This window comes from Hirundo rustica, chromosome 3, assembly GCF_015227805.2.
Source record: "Hirundo rustica isolate bHirRus1 chromosome 3, bHirRus1.pri.v3, whole genome shotgun sequence".
Taxonomy (NCBI): Eukaryota; Metazoa; Chordata; class Aves; order Passeriformes; family Hirundinidae; genus Hirundo; species Hirundo rustica.
Window position 1 is genome coordinate 19,154,036 of NC_053452.1, and position 16,776 is coordinate 19,170,811.

At 44.1% G+C, this 16,776-nt stretch overlaps 1 protein-coding gene across 3 annotated transcripts; it reads right to left on the reverse strand.

Annotated features, from left to right (window-relative positions):
- Window positions 1-1,752: 1,752 nt before the first annotated feature.
- On the reverse strand, window positions 1,753-16,717 carry BROX (BRO1 domain and CAAX motif containing). 3 transcript variants are annotated; one of them, XM_040058677.2, is made up of 13 exons: window positions 16,638-16,717; window positions 14,630-14,756; window positions 13,883-13,989; window positions 12,310-12,406; window positions 10,885-10,980; window positions 10,176-10,248; window positions 9,743-9,848; window positions 9,110-9,199; window positions 8,274-8,359; window positions 6,891-6,972; window positions 5,696-5,846; window positions 4,114-4,273; window positions 1,753-3,653 (listed from the first exon to the last, which is right to left on the reverse strand). In XM_040058677.2, exons 2-13 carry the CDS (start codon window positions 14,728-14,730, stop codon window positions 3,567-3,569), a joined length of 1,236 nt encoding a protein of 411 aa, XP_039914611.1. In that variant the 5' UTR covers window positions 14,731-14,756; window positions 16,638-16,717; the 3' UTR covers window positions 1,753-3,566. The 3 variants fall into 3 exon arrangements, with proteins under 3 accessions (XP_039914611.1, XP_039914612.1, XP_039914613.1); XM_040058678.2 differs by lacking the exon at window positions 16,638-16,717 and adding an exon at window positions 15,113-16,172; XM_040058679.2 differs by lacking the exon at window positions 16,638-16,717 and adding an exon at window positions 15,036-15,054.
- Window positions 16,718-16,776: the final 59 nt, after the last annotated feature.

A 16,776-nucleotide genomic window follows, 5' to 3' on the forward strand; every position in this document is an offset into this window, starting at 1 on the left:
GATATGCTTCATGAGTTTGCTTTATACACAGACAATTAAAAATACATTTTAGTAATGTTTCCCATTAAAACCTTACCCATAGAAGAGTACTGAAATCAGTGCAACAAAATGACAGGAAGGAGTATTTACAAGCATATTGTATTGTACCAAATTTGAAAGACAAGAAAATTCTAAAGTGCAAAGTAGTCTCTATTCTACACAGACACAGGGATCCATTTTCCTGCTCCTTGTACAAAGGACTGCCATCGTTACAGACACACCAGGGATCCATGCTGAACATCCAAGTGACCGCACACTTTCCCTAGGCTGACAGACAAAACTCCTCCATCAAATCCAGTGGGAAGCAGACATCAGCATCCAAGGGCCAGGTTTAGTCCCTTAGCTGTAGGTGTGCCACACGCTGGATGGAGAGGAACTATCGAAAACCCAGGAACAGGAAACATGAAGGAAGTGTACTTAAATACATGGAGGAAGGTATTTAAATAGAAATCCTACTAAGAGCTTAATGGTTTGGTTTATACTACATTAAAGACAATCACTGCTTTTCTTAAAGCACAAAACAGAGGGCCCAGCACTCCGTATTTTATTCAGCTGCAGTTCTGTCCTGCTTCAGATGGGGCACAAATTTTTAAAGACTATTTACACCAACAAGATTTGCAGGCTTAGCCATGAGAGCCTCTAAAACCAGAGAGAGGCCACAGAAACAGGCTCTTGCAGCAGCAGAATATTAAAAAGTCACCGTTCAAAATACTTCACTCTTAAAAATTACTAAAGGGAGCTATAAGAGAAGGAACATGGCTGCTGGGTTTCCAGATTGACTGAAACTCCCAGCTCATTCACCCATATTCTTAAGCACATTGGACAGTTAATCTATATCCTATTTACAGCAATTCCTGCTACTACCCAACAAAACCAGAAGGGAAAGCTGCTCATTGCCTCACAGCTCTCTCTGCTTTGCAAACTAAACAGTCTCCAGCTTCTTACTTTTTGGCAAAACCATCCAATTTTTGCCACAGGATTTCAGCTACGAGTAAACAAAGTTTGTCTTGAAAAGCAACACATGTTAAGTGAATTAGTTTGTTCCATTATTCTATTCTTAAACTACTACATCATATTTACTGAAGCAGCTATGGCATAAAAGGTTACACAGCTAGGCTTAAGTAATGTCATCATCTGACACAATTCAATTGGTTATGTCCCAAACTATTTACAGTGAACTTGATTCAGACAAACCACTCGGTTTGAGAAAGCGTCCAAAGAATTCCAAGTCCATAAAATAATCTTTCCTATCAAGATGTTTGGGAATGATTTAGTCATGATATGTTAATTTGATTTTTAAGATATTCCTCTACTGGAACCCACCCATGGGTAAAAGCTGCATTGGAAATGAGGGCCAGGACCTACATGAGCCTTAGCAAACAAGGGTATGTCTGTGCCACAGTTTCTAGCAGATGGAAGAGAAAATGAGGGGAGGAGGGAAAACAGGATCTGGTCTACACAGAAAGAAAACTAATTCAGTTGAGATGTGTACATATTGACAAAGAATTCTGAAAAACAATGAGTAGCTAAAAAAATTGTGATTATGAAACTGAGTTAACTGTATCTTGATCCTTAAAGGGGGCAGGTTGAGCAAATGTTGATGACTACAGCTGGAGTACATTTTTAGAATTAAAATCTATATAAGAAAACTAACTCCACACTCCACTCTGGCAAAACCTAAGCTGTCTTTTAACAATGTAAGAGTCTAATGAGTCAGCTGATCAAGTTAGGAACAGATTTGAGTAACTCTTCATGAAACATACCCCATGTTCCTGTGCAGCACCAGAAGAAATGGAGCCTGCAGAACAGAAACTTCTTCCAAAGAAATTCAGCTCACTTTACACTTATTTTTATGTGCAGAACTGACAGAAAGAAAAATACATCACGGGAAGCAATGAGGTCTGCAGCTGATCAACCCACAACAGCCAGCATTACAAGCCTCTTTCCCTTTTGTATCAACAAGTTTTGTAATTTGGTCCAGTATCTCAGGAAGAGTCTCGAGTTCCCTGTTAACCACCTCAGCAGCTTTTGTTCCACAGGCCTTCAAGGAGTTCCACACCTGCTCTCGATGCTAAGCGACTCCAAGCCCCATGAAAGATTTTAGAAGCACTGAATTACAGCACGGTGCAAGGTGAACAGTGGATGAATCCTCGAGTGATCACTCTGATGATTCCTCCACAAAGAGCACAAAGTGAGGAATGTGTTTACAGTTTATATCACATTAAATGCATTTGCCATCACGTTTGCTGGAAGGGTGAACATTGTCAGGCTGCTCAGTTTCTTTCTCAGGCAAAGAGAAGTGCAGCAACTGGTACCCAGGGATTGCAAAGCCCTCACTTAAACACATGCATCCTATGTCTTTGCATCTGCAGCAAATCAGAAAGATGTTTTTGTTGTCATGGGTGTTTTGCAATGCTCAGCACTGAAGAATGCTGTCACTTTTTCCACAGCAGGCAGAAATGGAAACAGCAAGTTCTACAAAATCCTTTCTTTCTCAGCCTTGACTGGGCTGTGGCAAGTTTTCTTCAGAAAGCTCTGATTTCAGTGCAATACTGCAAAAGCTGAGAAGCAGCTCTGTTTACATGGGGCATAAAGGAAATCCAGAGCTTGGCTTTCCAGCTGTGCCATCAGCTCTTCAGCTCGTCTTTCCTCCCTGTTCTCCTGACAGCTTTTTATAGACACTACCCAGATGGAAACACAGCAACTTACTTTCAAATCCATTACCTCAGCATGACAGCTTCAGGAATTCCAGTGCCAAGAGATTTGAACTGTCTGCAGCCTTCAAACTTAACAAAGCTTTGATGATTCAAAAACTCTGAACAGGGATGCCATACTGCTTGCTGCATCACTTTCAGATACACTTTGATATTAAAGGATTTGGATTAAAGGACAGACAAGGCTAAGGTACTTTACTACAAATTCTGACATAAAAACCCTAATCTATAGAGGAAAAAACAGAGACAGTTTCAGAACATAAATTGTGCTCTTGTTATGCAGAACTTGAGGTTTCCCAAGTTCTGTGCAAGTCCTGTGAAATACCATAGGAGTGTTACAATCCAAACCCAGATTTTCTCCCCACTACAATTAGGTGAATTGGAACACGACAGGGGCTAAGCCTGAATGACAAGACGTGAATAAATATAACTGCTCATGCAAACTTCTGTTTGCAGAATTGGACATGATACAGCATAAAAAGTAATGGAAAACCCTCAAGCATTACAATCATGATACTTCCTTTGCTATTTGTGGGTAAAACTAAACCCACAAAAACAAACTCCCTAGAGGCACAATAGGAACATTTAAGCCCACTCATTCTATGATATCCCACTAAAACCAAAAATAAGTCAGACATAAATAACCTCCTAGAAATCCACCACATTCTTAAGTAAGATAGACACATATTAACAAAGGTAAATTAAATTAGTCTTTTACATGAAAAAAGAACAATCAAGAAAAGGAGATCAGAACTAAAGCCCCAGAGTCCTATGAATAGGAGTTTCAAAGTGAATTCAAAGCACTTATGGCACTTAAGAAATCTGGCATCCACTGTCTTTTTGAGGCTTTATATCTGGTTCCTTCAGAGGTTTTACTTCTTCATCTGGTTTTGGTTTAGCCTGAAAACAAGAAGAAGAAAAAAATCCCAGCTAAATACCACAAGTACCAACCACTGTGTCTGCACAGTATTTATGCACAGCTAACTTTACATGTTATAATCTAATAGTCCCCTCTCTTTTCAAGGTTGAAACTTTGAGTATGCCTCGAGCAAGAGGGAAAAGCCAACTGTTCTCTGTTTCAGCATCCTTAAATGAGTCATTTACTACAAAAGAATCTTTCTCTAGAATTCACTCCTGTAACATTACAGGACTTAGTAAAAAATGAGCTGATTTTTCAGATGCTGGCAGAGTGGCAGAGGTTAATTGACTTGCCCCTGGCACAAGAGAAGGATGAGCTTAGGTGGTCGCCTTGTGTCTGCTTCCTACACTGAGCTGGGGAATGTTACAGAAGAGCCCAACTAACCCTGTATGATACACAGAATAAAGCCAGAGGAAAGAACAGCACATGGGATTATCTTACGGTGTCATCCTTTGGCCTCTTGGTCAGATCAAATGCTGCAACTGTTTCAGGAGTCCAGTGTGTGTTCAAGGCAGGAAACTCAAAAGGAACAGGCTCTACTAAGCCATAGTTTGCTTTCAATTCCAGCTGGGGAGCCTCTGCTGGCACCTTCTGGAAATAGCTGGAACAGAATACAGAAATGTATTTAAAATACAATGCACCATCTCTGCAAGTCTTATTTGCAATTCTAAACAAAACAATCTGGGTTTTCACAGTGGCAAGCTCTGCTGCTCTCTTCCATTTGATTAAGGCACTGCCTAACATGCATTCTGCCAGCAAGGTTCACAAGAACAAAAGCAACTCCTTCTTAGCACTATTGTTTGTTCCCTAATCGTGTGGTGGGTTTTCTCCTACTTAATAATCATTATTCCCAGTGCTTCAATGAGAAGAGCATCTTTTCTCCAAAAAAAACCCCTTCAAAATACAAATGAGGATTTAAAGAACTTCCCAAAGATGAAGAGGACACTTCTCCTAAATGTGCCTTAAATGTGTCACAGTGGATGATGGCAACACAGCAGCCCCCCAGAGACTGACTACAGGGCAAAGCCTGACTCGGGGTGTCCCTCTGCCCCTGGCAGGCCAGCAGGAGCTCACACACTGACACACTCTGCCTCACCTGCTGTGCTGCATAGAGCTCTCCCAAAACAGTCACTGCTTTCTCTTTCCAAGCTTTGCTCTAGAGGGACATGGGTGTGTTGAAATCTCCAGTATGCCGCTGTTGTAAGCTCTGACAACGGGTATTTGCACCCAAGCAGAGCAGAGCATTTCTCTTCCTATTTGCAGTTCACTGTGATGCACTTGACCATCCTTTGAATTTAGTCAGTTCCCCTACTATTGCAGGTCTTTAAATATCATAAAAATGGAAATAACATACCTATTATGGAATACTAAATCATAACAGGAGGGAAGGGGAGAAATAAATGAGCCGAAGAACCCTAAAGATAAACTAATCTTGATGTTTTCAACTGAAATAAAAACTTGGTATTTCCAAACCCTTTTTGGAAGGACATTAATGAACAGAAAGCCCTATTTACAATATTAACTATACTTGGACTGGTAAAGCTTCTGGCACTCCAAGCAGGATCTTCACTGAAGGCAGCACCACTGTTTTGATTTCCCTGCTTGCAAAGCAGAATCACCTGCTGCTCTTCTCCACTCCCCGCTCTGTCCTCTTTTGCCTAATAGAACCCAGGAGACAGGAAGGGAGCATCAGAGCAACACAGCAACTTCTGCGGATTTTCTCCTGAGCAGAAGGAAGAGTAACCAGGTGGCTGAGGAATGAGGGAAGAAAACTGCTCAACCTCTGCAGATGTCAGTCCAACCCACCCTGCTCAACTGGCACAGGACACAGTGGGAGAGCACACACCCACTGCAAATCTGCCAAGAGAAAATCACAGAACTGCAAATTTATCTATAAGTTATATGCCATGCCCTAAAGGAACGTAACAACTGGAGAGTAAAATTTCCCATCCCATCCTGAAATAAAGGCAAATGAGGTAATAACACCTCATACAGAGTGCTGTACCAACTATGAATTACTTACATAAATCCATTCTCTCTCTGGCATTTTTCTAGTGTGCTCTTAATCAAACTTCCTAATTTCCTAAAGAAAAGATGTCCAGAAGGTTTGGCAGTAGTCCCAGGCCCTTTGGTTTCTCCATATTCTTTGCACAATGCTTCAGCCTTGGCAAAAACTTTGCAAGGAAGAAAGGAAATAAAAATTATTTACATGACTCTGTTCAATCATGGTTCTGCTGTACAGCGCTTCAGTCTTAGAGACACTAGAATCCAATCAGGCCTCTTTCCTCTTAGAAACCAAAAAACCAAGCTAGTTCAAAGACAGCACTTCCAGCCAGGATTTACTGCATCCAAGAAGTGACTAGGAACAGGAAAAGAAAAAGATAGCTTTTTGGGTGGGAAGATGCAGGAAAGCATTCTAATGTGTGGGGCAAAATGCAACAATAAGCCCAAAAACTGTGCCACAAGGTAGGGAAAAACAGAGGGTATGAAGGAGTCCACACCATCACACCGATGTCCCAAACCAAACAATAACCAATAGGGAGTGGGAGAAGAAGCTCTCTTCTCTGAACAGTAGAACAGTATTTGTTTTACTCCACAAAATCCAACTTAGTTTGTTCTCAGTAAATTTTTGATTTATGTTTAAAACTAATATTAAAGTTTCCACTTTGAAGATTCCAGCATTTTTATAGATTGCAGTAAAGTTATGCACTACAGGCCATTGGGGTAGAAATAGCTTTGAAGAGAGAAGATTGGGCAGAAGACCTTGAACTACTGCAAACTTGCCTGAATATACCTTTCAAATGAACAGAAAAAAAGTAAGTTACTGAAATCTGTTCAAAAATAAACAAGCATAATCTAGATTTACTGCTTAACCTCCAAAGCAGAAATGGCTGCACCCCTCTAACATATAGACCAGAAAACAGGATGACCAGACCACTGGTTTTTACACTGTATATTGCAGACAGCTCAAAGCCAGTCTTTAAGCCAGGCTGAGAAGTGAAGATGAAATTTTCTGCAGCACTGCTGTGAAAGAGAGTCTTTGGTAAGACAAAAAAAAAAGAAAAACCACCAAAAAAACCTGTCTCTATTCAAAGCTGTGCTGGTTTTCCATCAGGTGACAGATAAAATCTTTATGGGAGAGCAAATTAACACAATACAGCAAAACAGAACAGGCATGGCTTCATCAGACCCTGTACTCCAGTCTCAACCACACTCACATTTTTCTGATTCCTGCAGAGATCTGATGGCTTCCCCACATTTATCGCTCGCCAGCAAGGTCTGGCCATGGTAACAGTATGCCTGATGGGAAAGGACAAAATCATTACCGACATCACTGGGCACTTCCTGCACCAATTCCCTTCTCCTGCTCCCTACGGCAGCTGCAGCTCTTTGAAGCTGCCATTCCCTGCAGGTAGCTGGCAGCTGGGGAAGGCAAGTCAAAGCAGCGTTCACTGAACCACTCCTGCAGTTCAGCACGAACACTGAACCACGATCACGAACCGAGCTGTCTCGGGTCTAGCCAAGAGTAACTGAGCTGCAGGAAGCTGGCTGACCCGCAGCTCCGGCACACAGGGCAGTGCGAGCTCTCACTGTAGCAGTGTGCAGCATCGAGCCCCAGCACAGAAAGAACAAACCCCAGGCAAGTTTACAAAGCTGAGACTGAGAACTAAAACTACCTGAACACTCAAAAACACTCCATCTGCGACAAACACCACTGAATCTGGAAGAGATGAGGCGTTCTGCTGTCTGAAATATTTTGTCATAGTCCAAATAACTTTTCCACCCCCGAAAGTCCCATTGCTTCTCACCTGTGCTTAAAGGTGGTACTGTGTTCCAGTGAGAACTTAATTCCCATTATCTATTATCGGGAGTTGAGTTTAACTAGTGAGTACAATAGGTGAAGGAACAATCCCATCAACTAATGCCTACCTTGTCCCCCCTTCCTTTAGTGCCTGTTCTCACAGTACAAATCTATCCAAATCTGCCATTGCCCAGATCACTCAAATTTTAAAAAAATTAGAAGTACCACAACTCTGACCCTCCCTCACCTCTCAAACCTGCTAATAAGGCAAGCAGCTTTTAGCTACAAGTTCAGCCTAAGAAAAAGACAATGATGTAAACTACTCAGCTTGGGCCTTTTGTACAGTATAAAAATGACAGATTACAGGCTGTGGCAGCTACAAGACAGCAAATTGAGCAGCTGAGGCTTTTAAGGGCACTGCAGCACCTGCTAGGAGATCCATCAGGCAAACAGGGACAGCTCTTGGAATGGTTCCTTTTGGTACTTGATGCAGTTTCATTCAGGGCTTTCATAAAGATGCTCAGCTCTGAACTGTGCCTAGGATCAGGTCGGGATGTAGGTAACAGAGATGATCATTATGCTCAGCCTGAACAGCTTCAATTAAAGACCTGTGATCACAACAAATCCACACTGCTGCAATTTCATCTGGCCCCATAAAGGCATTTTTAATGTCACTGACACTGCACAATTCCTCTCCACAGTATGGACAGAAAGCCAAGGCAATACTTAGCCCCCATTCCCTATGCAGCCCTTGGCAGACAGACAACAACCTCTGACTGCTGCCACCCAAAGTACTTACGTAGGCCATATAGAAACAGCTCTTCAAGTTTAAGTACTTCCTCCATTTACCTGCATAGGTTGGATCCAAACTGGATAAAGTTTGATCTGTGAACACATATGTAAAATTATTTTTAAGACATTTCCAAAAAGAAAAACCCCAAACACATTAAAAGACCAGAATTCTTACTTAGCAATAGATCCTAAATCTAAAGTATCCAGAAACAAGGAAAAAAAAAATTACCCCTGCAACACCACAGAAAAACTAGGAGAAAACCCCCCAAAATATGCAGCTATCATCCAGTTGTCCCTAGAATCCCTGAAACTCCTGTCCACTAAGTCTGGATGGCTAATGCTGTAAGTATTTTTAAGCAGCATTTCAAAGCTTGCTCCTTGTTCCAGCAGTGACCTATAATGTGACATATGTTACAATGTTCTCCTGACTCCCACACTTCTGCACTTCTCCCACTTGCCTCAGTGGGCCCAGAGATCATCTTACTCATATGGAAGGTGGTCCATAACAAACCCAGCCCACTCTCCATGCTCTGCATCATGATCTGCTGCCCAAAGGCAGCTGGAACACATTCCACTGCCATCAGGCCATTTGTCTGCTGCCAGTCTGTCTTCCTTCACTAACATTTCCTGCCATCAGCTACAGAAAAATATTCCCACAAAACCAAAAAGCCTTACCAAAATACATGCTGATAAGTGAAGCCTTAAATGTGCTAAATAGAAGCTAAGTACACACTCCACATCCACTGAGAACAGTGTTAATATTGCAATTTATGGGTGGGTGAAGCATATCTGCTGGCAAGAGTGAATAAACCAAGTCACTAAGGATACAAAAAAGACACTCACCAGCTTTCTGGTAGAAGTTGGCTGTTTCATAAGCAAGAGCAGCTATTAGGCCTGGATTGTGTTTCAGCTCAATAGCCCGAGCAATTGTCACTGAAAAAAAGTTCCACACCATGGTTTAACTGAAACGTCCCATCACAACAAATCAGCAGAAGCATTTAGGGTTTTAAAACCCATGCACAAATGGAAAATAGATGTTGTGCTGTCAAGCAAACAGCAGAATAAAGACAGATTGCTTCTTGGATAGAATGATTCCAATTGAATAGAAAAACTGAAGGAAGGTTAGCCTTACAGAAGCTGCACATATTTTGAAGTAAAGGAACTGGGAATTTATGTTAGGCAAGCATGGTGGTGAAAGGGTTGCATGAAAGGGGGAAATAAGAAAAAGGAGGAGTGCCACACACAGCTTCTTCTAAAGTGAAAGATATTCCATATTATAATTATAATATCAGACTGATTTTTGGCATTTTCCTTATGTAATTGTAACGTAATTTTCTTTAAAAGCAACCTGCCCCACCACACCACAGTACTTCAGGAGAATAAAATCCCACGGCCTTGCTGCCAAGCAGAATTCATGAGACATCAGTAACCCACAGAGTCATTTCCCACACCCAACCTATGTACACTTGAAGATACCTTCTTGAGCTTCAGCTTGACACTGTATGATGTAGGAGTCTAAAAGTCGAGCTTCTAAATCCCTTCCCTTTTCCACAGGCGTAATCAGTTTTGCAATGTGACTTTCCTAAATACAAAGCAAGCCTCAGAGTTAGTTTAGGCCTAATACCAGTGCAAAACAAGTGCCTCATTCCTAAAGGGATGGGACACACTGCATGAAGGTCCCAAGACAGAACTGCAGCACATGATATGGGCAAACAGGCAAACCACTCTTCCAGTGCCACTGGGAATGGGTTGCAGGGATCGAGTGGTACCACAACATATTAATTCCCTTCTGCTTCTTCCATCATTCAGGTGGTCTCAGGGATGTGTGTATGGCAAAGGCCTCTCTAAGACAAGAAGTCTAGTATTTGGAGACACCTTGAAGAACAGAGAGCAAAGAAAGTCCTTCTACCTTCAGGTGTTTAAAAATCCCAGCTGCTATCTTCAGGCTGCGGTGCACGTCTTTTGCTTCATCTTCTGTTATACTGAGAAAACAGAATGAATCAGTAAAATTATAGTTAGAAAGGGCCCCTAAATGTCATTTAGTGCCACCTCCTGCTTTGGGGAAACAGCAGATCAGGCCACTTATGGCTTTGTCTAGATGAATCTTAAATCCTTCAACAATCAAGAGTCCACTAATTCCCTAAGTGACCTGTCCCACGGCTGTGCTACCTTCAGAGTAAAAGAGTTTCTTACGATGTCCAATCACAAAATAATCATATAGAACTCGCTTGGAAAAAAAGAAATGTAAGATCCTGTGATGACCCCCAAGTAAAAGGTAACCTCAGTGTTAGAAGCCAAGGATTTAGAAGTCTGTAGGGCTAAACATCAGCAGAGCTGGGATTTTGAGACTCTCAGTTTTGTACCTGGACATTTAGAGAGGGACTGATGAAGGGTTTATTGACAACTGACACTTTCTCTGTATCACAGTCACGTGGTACTACTGCACCTGGTTTACAGAGACAAGAAAGGATTGAAGTGCTTGTTTGTAAAGACCAACTGCCTCCTGCAACTCCTCTGTCTTAGCTGAACATGTCCCCCAGCAGGGAACCCCCAGAACCTGCTAAATCTTTGGTGGAGTATTGCTGCAGCAGAATTGTTAAGAAAAGAACACTACTTACTCTTCTTTTCCAGCGAGTCTTGATGCATATTTTGTGTACCATAGAGCTACATTAAATCCCATGGAAACCAGTTCAAACACTGCATCCTGCTGGGCACTAAAGAAAGACAGACAAACCCCCCAAAAACTTAATGCATTCGGTTTTGTTCTCACATCTCTCTCTGCTGCAAAAGTCAACATTTCTCTCTGTAAAACATTTTTCATTTAAGATGTCAACAATTTCCAATGCAGAACCTCCTACTTACTCAACTGCCTAAGAGAGACTTCAATTTTTTTACTTATTCCCTGTAAGAAGTCATAATTAGAATCTCCCACATTCAGATGCCCACCCTTCCCTTTTGGGAACTTTTATTTTAAAACTGTAACTTGAGATTTGTTTAGCTTTGGGTGTGGCTGACATTTTTCCTTCTCTCTCTTTTTTTTTTTTTTTTTTTTCCAATTGCACATTTAGTGGAAAGCCTTGCCATGGAATGTCCACTTTAAAGTTGTACAGCTAAGTTAATAAGTCAGAGTCTGTTACAACTCTTTCAAGTGAGTGTTATTCCAAGTATTTATGTAACTGCAGACAAACAGCATGTGCAAATAGCAGGGAATTTCAAAAGCTATAAACAGAGTCTTTGAAAAGACTGAACCTGCAATCACAAGCTCAGTATAGCCTAGGAACTAGCAAACCTTTTAAAAAGAAAGATGTGGGAGTGGGAAGGGTAATGCTGGCACAAGTACAAGAGTGTATGACCGTGAGAAAATTAGAAGAAGGTCCTAATCAACAGACTTTCTTCCATGGGGAATAAAAGCTTTGAGGAGGTCAAGCACTTCTAGCTAAAGCCCAACAAATTTGTAGGCGTGGTTATACAACACAATTACCTCCAACAGCAAGAGACAAGTGAATAATTCAGAAGGTTACAGATCTGTATTCCTATTGGAAACAGAAGATTGGTTTGTTTGAACCAAGAGGGCATGTACTCAGAGCTTCAGAGGACAAGGACAAACTCAGATCTTCAGCAACACCTGAACCTCTAAACACACAGACGTTCCTGGTCAGGTAGTAGTGCTAAATTAAGTTTTAAACTGCAGTAAGCAGTTTAAACTGAGATGAGCCATGCTCAACTCACCAATACCCTCAAGGCTCTTCTTTGTACTGCTCTAGCCAGCTGCAGGTTCAGTTTGTAGGTCAACTGAGACCCAACAGATCCTTCTACCAGCATTGTGCATTCTCATGGCTTTACATAAAGGCCACGCACAGTTCAGAACACCTAAGGCAGTACAGCAGTTACCAAAACCACAGCAACACCTTTTCACGAACTACTTTGTGTTCAAGACTTTGCTACATTTCAGTTTCCCTTCAGGCCTGTGTTGGCACGGGTGCACCGTGTAACAGAGCAGCAGAGGGCAGCTGCGTACCCTGCACTCAGAAGAGCGCACGCACCTCGGGACTTGTCCTTGCAACGTGTCTGTCCACTTGAAATTCTGAATGTACCTCAACTTGCACTCCTGGGAAGAGTCATCCAGAGAAAGGATAAAACCTATGGAATAAAACAGGCAATCTCACCATAGGAAACAGAAATGAGTAATGAAGGAGATGGATCAATATGAATAACAGGTATAGATAAAGGATGTTTCTTGCTGAACCCCTCAAAACCCCACGTTACTTCCTGGGGCTTTTATTCCTCAGTATCTTGAGAACAAAATGTGGGAAAAACCAACTGGCTACTCCAGGAAACTGCTTGTCCAGCAGGTTACCAAGCCAGTCCTGAGAATCTTGACTGCTCAAGGAAAACCTGCACATCTCATATGGTGAAAAGTTGGGAGTGGGACTGGCCCAGGTACAGGGTGGCTGAGGCTGTTCAAGCTGAGTGAGTGGCTGCCTCTCCCACCATAGTGGCAACCACGAAATTCCAGGAAAAGCTGCTTGGTCAACAGGGAGAGGAAAAAGGGCTTCTAAGCATGGGCTCACCTAGTCATCATATATCTGCAGAGCCACAGGAAATCAGTTCTTTGTGTCCAGTAGCCAAGAAAACAGCAGTTAGTGAGATGAAGCTTATGCTATGGGATGTTCAAATCATAGCATATGCAGGCCCAGGAATTTTTTAGGGAGGTTGAAGAAGAGACTTGGTCTGATCAGGTCTTACAGACTTTAAGAGGTCAAAAGCTCGCCATAGCAGCTACTAGGGCTGTCAGTGTGTCACATGTTTATAAACACAGAAAATACTTGTTCTTTTCACATGTGGAAAATTTTAGTGGCCAAGCATGATATTTTCCTGAAGAAACTCTCCAAATCTGGGCTGAAGCAGCAGGGATTCTTATCTGACCTTTAGATGTGACATTGGCCTACACCCTCCCATGGGCTCACTAAACCAGTGTGTACTTCCCACAGACTGGAAGATCCCACTTTCCACAAATCAGCTGATTCCTGAAAACTCAGTCCTAAGAAACCTGGCCGAGCACCTGACTGCTACGAGAGAGTTACCAAAATATTGGCAGAAGGAAGGTTTCAAAGGAATGTGTCAGCACAGGTGAACTATCCACTGAAAATGCAGATACCAGGCTAATGAGCACCACATATATGCACACACCTGACAGACAAGCAGCAGTAGAAGGTAAACTTGCAACAAGTCTGTGGTCTAATATTAGACAAACCAGCAGTTTACACTGAAGAGTAAATGATATCAACTAATTAACAGATTCAATTTGTACTTAAGGAGCAACTCACCACCACCTAAGAGACAAATCCGTGTTTTTTCCTCCAACAGGAAGCAGAATGAGGTTAAAGGCAGGAGGGCAGGGCTGCCAGCACTTAGTACCAGCAGGGTCACAAAGGACTCTGAAACTTGGAGAAGGGGCCTGGTGAGCAGCCACCACTGGTATCAAGCACAGAACCCATGAAAGACACTCTCCTTCCTGGGAAGTGCAAAGCTTCTTTACAGGAGATCAGCACAATTCACATGCTGAACTGATACTTCTCTTGATGAGTTAGAAGTACTGCTAATAAATCTCCCTACCTTGCAGGAGTGAGAAGTACAAGTCAGCTGCATTCTTCATCATTTCTGGATTACAACTCGAATCTGTGAACAGCTCCAACAGCCGTGTTCGAGATAACCGCAAGTCACTAAATGAAAGGAGAAAAAAAAGGGAAAAAAAAAACCCCTATTCAAAAATGTACTAATACAGAAAAATCTTCCTTTCTCCTCTGGATACATATGACTGACTGTTTAGTACAATCCACTCTGGACACACAGCAGTGGATAATGAGCACTCAATCTCTTGTTCTAACACTAAAATAACTATGCCTTTACCTACCAAGAGGTTGGGTGCACAGAGAGGAAAGGGAAGTAACAAGCAGGAGCATTCTTCCACATTAGAATGGGATGATGAGATGAAGAGATAAGAATAGATTTGCAAAATAGGCTGAGATCCCTTTTCATTACATTCCTATCCACAACGGAACAGTCAGGCCTTATCCACTTATGGAAATTAAGCAATCTTTTGCAGAGGAATGCACAGTCTTCAGAAAGACAATAAAGTGTTTCGTCTTTTGCCTCTGCATTGTTGTAATAGGCCTTGTTGTGCACTCAGAGACTTGAAGACTGGAGAATTCATTCTCTATAAGCAAATGTTCAGTGTTAGCAGTCTTATTGCCTCCCTATCTCTAGTCATCTTCAGTTCAAAAACTGAAGAGCAACCATTATTTTTATGGATGTCCCCCAATTTGTAAGAGGCAGAGTGAAGCCAGTCCCAAGTACACTTACTTGCAAACCTTTGTTGCAGCTGGAGTGGTGGCTACCCCGTAATAATTAAATGAAACGGGAGCTGTAGCCTTCAGAGGGTTGCGATGGAACCAGTGGGTCATTTTCTGTAATGTTGTTTATGCCAAATCTAAGGAGTGGAAAGGAAAGAACAGCTGCAGGAACAGGAACAGGTACAACTGAGGAGCTGCACATGTCCTGCTCCTCTACTCACAGAAAGACATTCCAAATGTAAACAACTAGGCAAGAAATTAATTTGAAATTAATTTTTTTTTCCCCATTTGAAACGCCAAGCTTCCATATACCTTGTGCTCATCGTCCATGCGCTTAGTGTGAGAATTGCACTCCCTTGAAATACAAATGCTTTCTGAGGCAACTATTTTAAATTAGGCAAAAAGCTACCACCTACTTTGCTCTATGTGAGCACACACATTCCTAGGAAGAAAATCTCCACATTTGTTACCACCTGCATAAGGCTGAACATACCTGTAAATTACATGAGAAGTATCTCAGAATCACAGAATCAGTTGGGTTGGAAAAGACCCCTGAGCCCTCCGGGCCCAACCTTTGACAGAACACGCCCGTGTCAACTAGACCATGGCACTGAGTGACATGTCCAGTCTATCCTTAAACACCTCCAGGGACAGTGAGTGACTCCAACAGCTTCCTGGGCAGCCCATTCCAATGCTTAAGAAGCCCTTCCGTGAAGCAATTCTTCCTAATGCAAAACCTGAACCTCCCTCGGCACAGCCTGAGGCCATTTCCTCTCATCCTGTCACTTGTTACCTGGGAGAAGAGGCTGATCCCCAGCTTGCCACAACCTCCTTTCAGGGAGTTGTAGGGAGTGATAAGGTCACCCCTGAGCCTCCTTCCTCTTTACCAGGCTGAATCTCAATTCACTGAGATCATTATACTGTGTCTGCTCCATCTGTGAATAGCTTGTATTTGGAGCCTTTGGATAAATGAACTGCAACCACGAATCCTGACTGAAAACGTGGATTTATTTACATGCATGTATCAGACCTGGAAGGCTGGGAGAGCAGAGATAAACCCGACAATCCCTTTTCTTTCACTTCAGTTTCAGCAGGCAAATATAACGCAAGCACTGCAGCCAGTTTTACAACAGCAGTGCGGGGTGATGGAACATAGTGGGCACATCCTGAACACGGGAAGGCCCTACTGGATAAAAGGTAAAACTCCTTCACCATGAGGACAGAAAAACGGAGAAGCAAGTTGTGTGCTCTCCGTCCTCAAAGCCTTTCCACACCTCACCGGACAAAGCCCTGAGCCCCTGGTGTGACCTCGGAGCTGTCCCTGCTCTGAGCAGGACGCTGGACCGGAGACCCCCAGGTCCTTTAACGAGCTTGAACCCCTTAACTTCATCCTTATAAAGCACTCTGCAGCTTTGCGGAAACAAACAAACAAACCCACACCCAAGAACTGCCGGCACTGACCCCCCGGCACCGTTCCGATCCTCCTGACCGAGCAGGGGGCTTGTTCATCGCGTCGGCACCTATCGCGCCGTGCCTATCGTGCCGGCGCCTCTCGGGCCACCATGCCAGCGGCTGCGGCGCCGTGCCCGCCCACCCCGCAGCGCCGCTGTCCCCGCGGTGTCGCGGCCGCCCCGGGGCGCTCCCCGAGCGGATCCCGAGGCCGCGGGACCCCGGCCCTGCCCCGCCGCTCCCGGCGCTGCGTCACGGGGCCGCCGCCGCCAGCAGCGCCGGCCGACGGCCGATGGCACCGCCCCATGGCGGCCGATCGCGCCGGCCCCGCCGCTCGCTCGCCTCCCTACCGGAGCCCCCGGGCCGCCAACAGCGGCCCCGCGGCTGCGGGGCCTCCCCCGGGACGGCGGCCGCCGGCGCGGCCGGGGCCCGAGGCCCTCCCGCGGGAACGACCCCCGAACGCCACCAACACCGGCGGGAGCGGGGACGCCAGCAAGCCGGCGGCGGCACCTGCCCTCCCGGAGGGGCGAGAGCCGCCCGCGGGTGCTGCAGGGGGGCGTCGGGCTTACCTGGGGGCGGGCCTGCGGCGGCGGCACGGCCGGGAGCGGAGGGAGGAGCGGAGGCGGGAGCGGAGGCGGGAGCGGAGGGGGGAGCGGAGCGGCCCCGCCCGGCCCCGCCCGTGCCCACGTGACCGGCGCCATGACAGGT

Bases quoted from the DNA above. Each gene is read 5' to 3' on its own strand.
- BROX (XM_040058677.2), bottom strand. From the start codon at position 14,730: ATGACCCACTGGTTCCATCGCAACCCTCTGAAGGCTACAGCTCCCGTT. The intron at 6,973-8,273 runs GTAAGTACTTTG...CTTTCCCATCAG, and splicing joins GCTGTTTCTATATGGCCTAC to GCATACTGTTACCATGGCCA. The intron at 3,654-4,113 runs GTAAGATAATCC...TCTTGTTTTCAG, and splicing joins AGAGGCCAAAGGATGACACC to GCTAAACCAAAACCAGATGA.